The sequence below is a fragment of the Carassius carassius genome, chromosome 45, assembly GCF_963082965.1.
Source record: "Carassius carassius chromosome 45, fCarCar2.1, whole genome shotgun sequence".
Lineage (NCBI taxonomy): Eukaryota > Metazoa > Chordata > Actinopteri > Cypriniformes > Cyprinidae > Carassius > Carassius carassius.
In genome coordinates, this window is record NC_081799.1 from 12,026,593 (window position 1) to 12,037,829 (window position 11,237).

General features: G+C 38.2%; 1 protein-coding gene and 4 non-coding genes across 5 annotated transcripts; 2 read left to right on the forward strand and 3 right to left on the reverse strand.

The window, feature by feature from the left end:
- Nucleotides 1-1,817: 1,817 nt before the first annotated feature.
- On the reverse strand, nucleotides 1,818-7,890 carry vamp2 (vesicle-associated membrane protein 2). The gene is made up of 5 exons (XM_059538513.1): nucleotides 7,616-7,890; nucleotides 4,959-5,067; nucleotides 4,698-4,856; nucleotides 4,291-4,342; nucleotides 1,818-1,935 (listed from the first exon to the last, which is right to left on the reverse strand). Coding segments are annotated over exons 1-5 (339 nt in total). The 5' UTR covers nucleotides 7,618-7,890; the 3' UTR covers nucleotides 1,818-1,918.
- A 498-nt stretch (nucleotides 7,891-8,388) lies between these two features.
- On the reverse strand, nucleotides 8,389-8,470 carry trnal-aag (transfer RNA leucine (anticodon AAG)). Its single transcript has one exon. It is a non-coding gene; the product is annotated as a tRNA-Leu (tRNA).
- Nucleotides 8,471-9,703: 1,233 nt separating this feature from the next.
- trnas-gcu (transfer RNA serine (anticodon GCU)) lies at nucleotides 9,704-9,785 on the forward strand. Its single transcript has one exon. It is a non-coding gene; the product is annotated as a tRNA-Ser (tRNA).
- An 840-nt stretch (nucleotides 9,786-10,625) lies between these two features.
- Nucleotides 10,626-10,699, forward strand: trnat-agu (transfer RNA threonine (anticodon AGU)). The gene has a single exon. It is a non-coding gene; the product is annotated as a tRNA-Thr (tRNA).
- Nucleotides 10,700-10,952: 253 nt separating this feature from the next.
- On the reverse strand, nucleotides 10,953-11,034 carry trnal-uag (transfer RNA leucine (anticodon UAG)). The gene has a single exon. It is a non-coding gene; the product is annotated as a tRNA-Leu (tRNA).
- Between the last annotated feature and the right edge of the window lie 203 nt (nucleotides 11,035-11,237).

An 11,237-nucleotide genomic window follows, 5' to 3' on the forward strand; every position in this document is an offset into this window, starting at 1 on the left:
AGCCCCACCCCCTTAACAGCCCCGCCCCCTGTCACAATCAATCAGCTAATCTATGCCCTCCCCCCTGTTTATGCAAACAGGTTGCCACGGGAACAGCCTTTCTTTACCTGCATAGGTCTAAGCAGCCTAATCTGTCAGGATCAAGCAGAAATACTCCACACACACACTACGATGGGCGGCTAGAAACTGAATCATGTGTGAAAGAAGAAATGCTAATGGCGCTAAGTTGCAAAGGTTCAGGGGAGGAGGGGGGTGTTCACGTGCAGACACACACTTCACGCCTGGCTCGCTTTTTATCGACAGATGGGGCGGATGAGACTGAAGGGTGATGCTGATGGAGGCGTAGGTCTATATAAGCACAAGAGCAAACCAGGAAGAGCACGGTGGGAAAAAAAACAAAAGACAACAAGAAAAAAACTTCCCCTCAGGTGCTTGGCAGTGTGTAAACTACAGCTGAACTGAACAAACAGGCACACAGAGAGGTGGACAATAGCGAGGGACACAAAAGTGCTCGCTGTGCACATGGCACCAGCCTCAAGTCCTGAAACGACGTGCTCCTTTTCCTTCCTACTTCGCACACAAAAATATAATAGAATCTATATCTAAAATTCAAAGAAAGACTAAATTAAAGGCAGTATCTAGATTTAAGAGAGCGAACCACGGCTGTCAAACCTAACGTTACCTCACATTGAAGTTTCAACCTATGTGCTACTTTTTAGATGGATGAACTCGTGTATCGGTTTGGCAGTAGTTCTGCTGCGAGGAAGTAACACAGCGCATGGTTCTCTCCCATTCGCACCTGCAGTCTAACCAGTTAAAAAGCGCCATCGAAAACAAGCTTTTTGTGCATGATACTGTATCCCCTTTTCGGCCTTGAATCTCTCTGGGCTTCAAAATCTTTACCAGCAGAAAGAATCTGGGAAAGGTCCCGATTTGCCGTTCGAATAGCACTAACTCTTTCAAATCTTTTCATATACAGCGCAAATGACCCATGTGCGATTAATTACTTCCCTATCCCTTTCAAAACCTAGTTTGACTGCGTTACAAGTACTTGAGGTTGTTTAAGACCTATTTTGGAATTCTTTATAATAAATACACTTACTTTGTTAGATAGACAGCATAATTCTACACTGCTATTAAGGAATGTTTAAGAGATAAGACACTAAAGACATTAAATTAACATAAGCATCTACAGTCATTGGTCCAGTTTGTTGTGGCAGTTCACTTAAAGAGTAAGTACTGTTGGTGAGAGAGAAAGAGAGAAAGAGAGAAAGAGAGAAAGAAAGAAAGAAAGAAAGAAAGAGGGGGTTGAGGGGGCAATATTTAGGTCTGAGATAGAGTGCATGTGACAAAGAACAAATTGGGGATATTGATTTTAGTACCTCAGTTAAGGGAGTCTATCGTTTGTGCAAAAATACACCAATACTCAGTGATCAAGAAAGAGTGAAATAGAGCGTGCAAGATACAAACACCCAGATTAAGAGGCAGTAGTTAAAACCTGAAGCAAAATAAGTCTTTCTAAACTTTAAAAAAAATTTACAAATACACACTCGCACACAAACTACAAAAACCATCATATCAGAATAAAACTCTACAAAGAACATTTAGAATATATACTGTATAATCTTATCATATTCTAAGAGTTGTGATTTCTTTTTTTATGGGTTGTCACAAGTAATCAGGAGTTTGGAGTATGAACAGTATTTCAGAAAAGCCGGAGGTATTTACAGAAGAGACATGGCCACACACTCACGGACAGGACAAACGAGGAGTGAAAGGGGCCCAGCTGTGATGCAGGGGGCGAGGGGGCGAGGGAGCAAATAAATTGATTGTTGTGAGAATCTTTTTTTGGGAGGGATTTTTCTGTCGCTTGGAATTGGGCGTTCATGAGCTCAGAGTGGGGTAGGAACATCGCGCTTTAGGTGCTGAAGTACACTGTGAAGAGAAGCAGATAAGATTTCACGTCAAGATTCAAGAAACAGTACGTAATATGAAATATTATGTTATAAGGAGTTACTCTTAAGTATTTTCTACTTTAGCCACCTTTTCACTATCCAAGACAAAGGACAGACCGGAAGACATTCATTTCTAATGGAGATTGGAGAATAGTATGGGCGAGGCGTGGAGTTTAATCAAATGTGTATGCAGAATTAGAACATAGTGGCTTTGATTTGTTTTGTGTGGATATATCCACACTCTTTATTCATTTATTTTACAATGGTGAATAACATCAGCATAACTAACGCATTCTCATCCCAAGGCGTCATATACTGACCCTCTTGACATTTCGTCAACATCCTACGCATATGGCACCCTCTAGCGTCAATATGAGACACAGATTATGGGTTAAGGTTAGGGTTAGGGTGAGGGTTAGGGTTAGACCGCTAGGAGGCGCCTTCTGGCCCATTTTTATCTGCTTCTAATATTGACGCTAGAGGGTGCCATGTGCGTAGGATGTTGACGAAATGTCAAAAGAGTCAGTACATGACGCCTTGGGATGAGAACGGTCTGGCATAACAGCAGATTTTATTTAATATTCCATGACTGGCACTAGGGGGCGAAATTTGTATGATTGTATGAGAATATCAGAGATAGTGGAAAGGTGGTTTTAGTTTTAAAGGAATAGTTCAACTTGCAATTTTCTCACACAGGTTTGTTAAATCAAATACAAACACCAAGTTGACTGTGAAGTGCTTAAAGGGGTCATATGATGCGATTTCAATTTTTCCTTTTTTTTCTTTTGGAGTGTTACAAGCTCTTGGTGCATGAAGAAGATCTGTAAAGTTGCAAAGACTAACACCTCACCTCGTTTAAACACGCCCCCACATGTCTACATATTTGCATTACACCGCCCAAATGTTCACGCAGAGAAAGAAAGTGTAACTTTGATTCTCGCTGTTGCTGTCTCCATGTTGTGGAGATGCTGTGTGTTTCATTGTGAAAGTGAAACTACTTTGTTTGGTCTTCCAAAAGAGGACACAACTAGAAATCCAAGGTTAAGTTGTATTTACGACACTGTTTCAGAACTGTTCAACCCAAATATTCAGATGTTTGCAGCAATTCCAGTCCTCGCTCCCCCCTGCTCTGCACATTTTGTAAGTGCCCTGCGAAGTAGACATAACAATATATTCCATGATTCCAGTTCGAAGCGAATGTATATGTTCCATTCAAAGTGCATTGAAGTGTGCGAGACGTGAATTTAAATTGTATTTATTTACAGAAGTATATGATGTCACACTTGTCCGTGCGTAAAGAAAAATCTGTGAATGAATGTTCTGAAGTGATGTAAAAGATTTCCCCTGCTCAGGGAGTAGGGAGCAATGAACACTGTGTAGGGACCATATCAATTGGAACCCAGTTCATGCACGGAGCTCACTTCTAAATGAGCTGATTATCCGAATCAGGTGTGTTAACAAAGAGAGACATGCAAAATATGCTGAGCTGGGGGTCGCAAGGACTGGAATTGAGAACAGCTGGTATTGTCATTATAATCTGTAATTATGTCCTCACTGGATGCAACAACTGCTTTGTTTATAATGGGTTTTAATGTTTTTGTCCTATCACAACACACTGGATAGCTGGCCAATCAGTGCACACCTTGCTTTTCAAAATGATGAGCTTTGTAAAAATCTACGCGTTTCAGAAAGGCGGGGCATAGAGGAGCAACAATAATGTAGAGTATGTGGAAAATAAGGTGTTTTTTGAAACTGCATAAACACATTTCATTACACCAAATACACAAAATAATGTTCTTTTTAGCAACATCATATGATCCCTTTAAAGGACAAATTCACAGATTTTCAACCAGCTATGTATTTTTAGTTTCGATAGTATGCAGATGAACACTGTCTTTCCTGATGTAACCTGCGCTCAGATCTCATGGTTAACTTTTCAGCTGGTTAAAGTCCGCTGGATGGCGCAAAATGCTAAATCTTTTGATAGCTCTAGGGCTTTTGTTAAAACTACAGATTGTATTTATACATTTTTTATATTCCCACCTACAGACAGTCAAACTGAGCCCAGTGCAGCATGAGTGTTGAAGCTACCTACCTTTTTAGCATAGAACACTATGTATTCCCTAGTCATATAGCACTGATTATAGACAAAATAAGTCTTTCTACTGCATAGACAGCCAAGTTTTAACTTGCCAATGGCAAATTACCCATTTAAAAATGTATTTCCTTTCTCAAACTAATAATTTATGCATTTGAGAGTCTAAAAATATTTTCCGTGTTGTATTTAACCTAGAATATTCCTTTGAAAATCAGTAACAATAGTATCATTGCTTACCAATGATTATAATGAGGACAATCACGCATATCACCCCCAGGATAATCATCATCTAAAGAAAAGAGGCAAAAAGAGGCAGAATGAGCTGATAAGCTGTAAAAAGTCGACTATGAAGACCCAACATTCAAACATTTGATCAAAAAGTCAGTTATTATAAACTACTTTTTGTTTCAAAGTTATTGTTTTTTTATATTATTTTTAATATGCAATTTTAAACTGTAAATACAAATAACACCATGTACTTATACTGACAGCTAAAGATGTTGAATGAATGATAAAGGACTTTAATTTCAAAGCAGTATACTGATTTGAGATTTACTGTTAGCTGTTTACTTGATTTAGATGCGCTGTAATGAAAATCCATTGCCTTTTTCAGTCTTACTCAAGGCACTTTTTGTGTTGTTTACCTTGGCATTCTTCCACCAGTATTTATTCTTGAGCTTGGCGGCACTGGTCTCGAATTGTGAGGCTCCAGCCTGCAGGGCATCAGCCCGATCATCCAGCTCTGACAGCTTCTGGTCCCTCTCCAGAACCTTGTCTACGTTCACACGCATAATGTCCACCACCTGAGAAAAGATGAAGGTGACTCTTAGTAAACTTTGTCATAAATGTGTGTTCGGAAAATGCACTTATAGGTGAAAGAAGACAAAGAGATGGGGTTTGCTCACCTCATCCACCTGAGCCTGAGTCTGTTGTAAGCGACGGTTGCTGGTGAGGTTAGGGGGAGGCTGGTTACCTCCTTCTGTGGCTGGGGCACCGGCAGGGCCTGGGGCAGACCTGCAAACCAACATATAGGGATTTGTCAAAACTTCAGTATCACTGGGGTGTATTATCAGTACAGTGATTAACAGAATCTATATATGAGGGATGTTTGTTAGTGTTGTCTTAAATTACTAATAATAGTAGTTTTGTTTGAATTTCTTGTTTTCAAACTGTGATTATAATTCAAATTCACCACTTTGATTGGTCATAATCATCATACCAACAGACAATCACATATTGTTACTGTCATTTGATGAGCAGCTGTTGCATGAAAATAAAAATACATTGTTTAGTAAATGTACTGTAGCTGTTCACTTGCTTGCTTACAGTTTTGTCATTTGTAAAGACTGCTGTGAAGCAAAATTAAATGTATTTTAATTTAACTGACAGAAATAAGTAAACATGGATTTCTGAAAAAAGTCTCCTTGCTAAAGCCAGTCTCAGCCACCAGAGGAAGACAAATCTCTGTACAAAGGTCACCTCTGAAGGATCCCCTGGATATAATCCCTGTTTAGTAAGAAAGGAAAGACTTTTTCTTTTTTCCTACTAGGATCTTTTTTTATTATTATTATTATTGAGTAAATGAGCTAGGAGTAAAGCTTACCATATTTTTATTCTTATTTACCAGCATTTTTTCATTCTCATTTACATCCACTCATCTGCATTTATAGTAGTCTATATTTAGACATTAAGTTTTGGCTCCTCTTCCCTTCACTGACACGAAAAGATTGATGTGCACTTTGCTTTGAGTGATGTGTATCATTTTAATAGTTCATCTAGTCAGAACAAAATAGTAACATTCTTGCAACTCAGATTTTTATTTGTAATGGTGTAAAATTAAACGTATTTGTGTGAAATGTATTTGTGTTCTGTGTTAATGCACATACATTACAATCTATCTATCTATCTATCTATCTATCTATCTATCATCCAAGCATAAGAAGCAAAAACAGGCTTTAAGAGGAACCAGTCTGAGCACATGATTCAATACTAAATTATCTGAAGACAAAATGGGTATAGCCAATATCATAGTAGTTTTATCATCATCAAGACTAATGGCTGCACTGATGCTTAATTTCCCCCTTAAAGCAAAACGTGTGTCGGTTCACCAAAATGAATTTGATTAAATAACACACCAAACACCAAACATTTGTCCTGTGCTCTTATGGTCAGATTATGCAAGGCTATTTTTTCTGATGCCAACTGACAAATCCCAAATTAATAAACTAAAAACCAATGTACATTTACACTAATATGAAGTTCAATAAATTGTTTCTGTACTGTTCCTTTCACTGGACTCGTAAAGACAGGGTCATATGAATGATAGAGACATTTTCCCCACCCCCACACAAGGCCTTCATATAGCATGTGTGAGTCTCTGTCATTGTTGCGTCACAATCAACATACATTTTATCAAATAACTGGATCAGATGTTTACATTTGTCACTACTTGATACCAATCTGTTATGCTATTCTCCTTAAAACAGCAAATTGGTCATGTCAAAATATCACACTCCAGGCCCAGAGATGCTTTAATAGCAGTATACAATATGGGAGGTAATATGGATATATTATTGAAGCTGGGCGCCAATTACAGCCTCGATTGTTTAAACCCGTTTAACGAGCGTGGCTAGAAAATACTAGTATACTCGGCCATTTTTTCCTGCAGAGGAACACCTGCGCCCTTTGTGCCAGCCATTTGGCTTTAGTCTAACCAAATATTAATGAATATCAAGGCCTGGTTCCATAGAAACGCGGTGAATGGGTTAGAGAATAATATAATTCGAAAATGTAACCAATTGCATCGCCCACTTTGCCTGAAACATGTGACGGTCCGTTTACCAAGCCCCACGACTGAAATATCACGCCTCAAGCCTGAGTTTTTCTTCTTCTCTTTTTTTTTTATACCATGTGAGGTATTTTTAATTATTATTTTGTAAATGTCAATTTGTTCAAACTGATATCAGGCCAGGGTTGAAATACAGTGGGCCTTGGGCTATTTGAGACAACTCCCAGAGGGCTTTTGAATTGACATCGAAATTATCATAGGGACAGGGATTGGGGTGGACAAATATTAATTGACATAGACTACATAATTTCAATTCATAAATTATTTTCATTCTAAAAGCAAGCGAACACTATCAGCCAAACCAGTCCAATCCGGTGTCTAGGCGTGATTCTATCGCTGTTGTTCAAACCAAACACGAGATTAAAGCGAAACACGTCTATATTATAAATAAACACGTTCCCGTACAGCAATTTACTGAATATATGCACATTTTGTATGTTAGCGGTAGCAACTAAAAATGGAAAAACATTGGCCATTAGGAGTCTATTTATAGACTATTATCTAGCAAGTGCGCTCGTCAGAATTCAATGGAAATATCAAATACAAACCTACGGCAATATGGAAAAAGGTTATTTTGTGCGTACATATTATTATTATTATTATTTGTCAACCACGTTCTATTAACAAGTGGCATCAGCGTGATAAAACGTTCAACGTTCTAAATCTCATTCAAAACTAGATTACGAAAACACATTTAAAGTAAACCGTACTCACATTTTAAACCGGGTGTCGTGTGCGTCTACAAGAAATGTGTGGATGAACGCGCTGCTTCAGGTGTTTCTCCCCGTCTCCGGGATAAATAATGCACTCTCCAGGTTATTCCAGTAAAGCGGTATTCCTTAATGGTTTGTATTTCTTTCTTTCCAGCGGTGTGCCGCGCCTCGCTATTATTGCCTTTATAACAAGGGCGCTCTACTGCTATTCTCTTCTGTCACTATGTACACATAAAAAATAGATGCTCGGATTAGGCGAACAAAGATGGCTCGTTGACGTCATTCGTCATCCGGGAAGCTGCGGGATGGAAGCAGTGACCATGAGAGGCAGGAGATGGAGGATGCATTGCTTGTTGACAGTATGACATGACGGGACAGGGCACATTTAGGTTATCCGTGTGGAACACTTTCAACATTATTTGTAAGAGGACGCGGGATGGGGTTCGTGGATTGTATTTGCACAACATGCCTTGTGGTTAATTTATTTATAAGTAAGGATTGCTAAAACAAACAAAATGGCGGCATATGAAGGGATGAATGCGCTTACCAGGCTGCGTAAACTTACTTGGTAAAGGGAATGGGAAATATGAAAACATTTAGATTTCTGGAGCAGTGTTATTGTAATAAAGCCTAATAGCACATGTGCCGACAATACAATTAAATACTTTTAGCACTACATAAAGTAAATATCGTGTGTCTAATATTGTGTGCCTTACGCGGTACGCCTTGTAACATATGACGTCAAAAAGTAATAGTAAAATGGGGAAAAGTGACTGGCAGCGGTGGGATTCGAACCCACGCCCCCGAAGAGACTGGAGCCTTAATCCAGCGCCTTAGACCGCTCGGCCACGCTACCATACAAACAAGTATATTCCCGGGAAAATGTTTCTTTAGAAATAGAAATATATATTAATGGACAAATTGAGTCTTTAAACGCCTCAAATATAAAGTTATTCGCTGTCAAAGTGACGCCAAAATGAATGGAAGTCAATAGCCGCGTTTCCACTGTCGAGCTTAAACCGGGCATGCCAGTGCGTGCCAGGGCCAGTGGCGTTACCACTGTCACTTCCGGGGCTTGATCATGCCTCGTTGGGTCTTCCTCGGGGACAACGGCCAGGGCTTTTTGTCCCGACGAAAACCTTGGGCCAAAGCGGGCCAGCTGGGGCTAGAGGAGTGGTTATGAACAAAGGCGGAGTTTCTCCGCATCTGGAGAGCTCATCGCTGCTGGAAAGAGGAAGCTACCTAACCTGCAGTGCACTTGCAGCATTCTGAAAGTTGAGATTTATTTAACTCGATGCGGTGCGGACGCGCCAGGAAAAAATGAGCGTCGCACCGCGTGCGCATCGTTTCCATTATGAGCGCACATACCGCGCGCCTACATTGGAAATAACAAACTTGAGCATGCAAAATATGCGATATGTGAACGGCCCCTTAGTCATCAGCGAATGTTTGAAATAACTTGATCCGATGTGGATTATAATCACTAAACAGGGCAGAAATATTTATAAGCGATGCAAAAGACTGCACGCTAAACATTAACGTTACCATAGTAAACATGGGTAACCAGGAGAAATCAGACTTCAGCTTCTTATTCTCTATCACAATCGTGTATTTATTTAGTAACTTTTATTATCAGTCATAAATCTTGTCTTGAGAGTTATAGCTGCACGTTTCCTATCATAAAAATATAATAATGTTTTTGTTCGGGAGCTTTTATAAAGATAAAGATATTAACATTCATTCTTAATGTGACGTATATAGGCTACTGTGGCTACAAATAAATAGAAACAGACTCGACTGAATAAACAGGCTATTTTCATAAGCGTTAAAAATAAATAAATAAAATATAAATAAATGTATTTCAGTGTGATTAATTTTGAGTCCTGATAAATTAATTCATTATATTCATTCATTATATAGTAAAACATCTAATAACTCGTCAGAATCACAACCATGATTGAGAATACTTAAATTTCAGTATACTGGAATCGTCTATGTGATTTTTTTTATTTATTTTTTTGGAGAGTAAGATTTTGTCTGTTTTTGTAGGTTATTATAGAATTTCGTTTTCGAGAGGATGCGGTCTTCAGACGAGGTGGCCGAGTGGTTAAGGCGATGGACTGCTAATCCATTGTGCTCTGCACGCGTGGGTTCGAATCCCATCCTCGTCGAAATATTTTCAAGAAGTCGCGGGTAGGTATAGAACGCTGACTAGCCAATAGGAACGAAGGAAATTCAAGGGAAGCGGGACGAGTAAAATACACACAATGAAAGGTTCAAATCCCGCCTTGGCCACAAATGACACAAAATGAGTTTGTATTCGTTTTACATCTAGATACAAATAAGTATGATAAACATATGATAAACGAACTATGTGAACAAAGATAAAATAAGTCTAGTAATGTTATTTTTTTGTAGGGTGTACAAAATGTGCAATGATCTTAATAAACATTTACATTATAATAGGGAATAGTTATTTTTCATATAGAAAAATGTGAATAATTAAAAAGAACATTTTGATAATGTTTCAGAACTTTATTATTAAAGAGGCATTCATTTTATATTTGTATAACTGCACAGAAACTGCACAGAAAACCCATATATGTGAAATATATATATATATATATATATAATTAAATAAATATACATAAAATAATTAGAGATTAAAAAACAACAACAAATATAATAAAAATAAAGATGTGGAGAACACTTTTTTTTTTTACATTAAAAATTATTTATGTTTTACGTTCGGTTTGAATTCCCCGCCACGGAAAAGGCGAAACAGCGCCACGAAATCTACGCGTGGCCACAAATATATTGCATCCGTAGTGATAAGCACTACCATAGAGAATGAACAGGAAAAGTTAAGGGAAGTTAAGCTTGAAGCTTGACTATTTTCGGCTCCCGGGCTCATGTTCTTCTTATAACATACTTTTGTATACGATAAAACCCTCACATGAATTATCATTATGTGTGTTCCAAAAAAAATATATTTTAATGTAACACTTGGCGGCGCCGTGGCTTAGTTGGTTAAAGCGCCTGTCTAGTAAACAGGAGATCCTGGGTTCGAATCCCAGCGGTGCCTTTTGAAATTCGCAAATAGTGATTCTTGTACAAGTACGACTGAAAAAAAAATGTATTAAGCGCTCAATAATTATTGTTTAAAGGATTATGTGAAAAAGATGACCAATTGCAAGTTATAAATTGGAAGCTATATTTCTGAAGACACATCTAAAGATAAAAGCTGAAGTTCTGTGCGCTTTGAAACATCCGGAAATTTAAAAGCATGTTTTTGTGACGTGATAGATTCTCAATTTTAAATAATTTTAAAACAAATTTGGCAGCGGTGGGATTCGAACCCACGCCTCCAGAGAGACTGGAGCCTAAATCCAGCGCCTTAGACCGCTCGGCCACGCTACCCTGTGAGGCCAGTCTGAAAAATCTATAAATAATTATTCGTGATGATCTCCACAACAGAAATAATTTACTTTTCAAGTAACCGTTTTGACGGGATAAATTTGTAAAAACAAAAAAAACAAAAAAAAAAAAACAATAATATCAATCCGATAAACAAACCAAACTAGTTTTTATGTGACCATAAATTATACATCCTTTTGATAAGA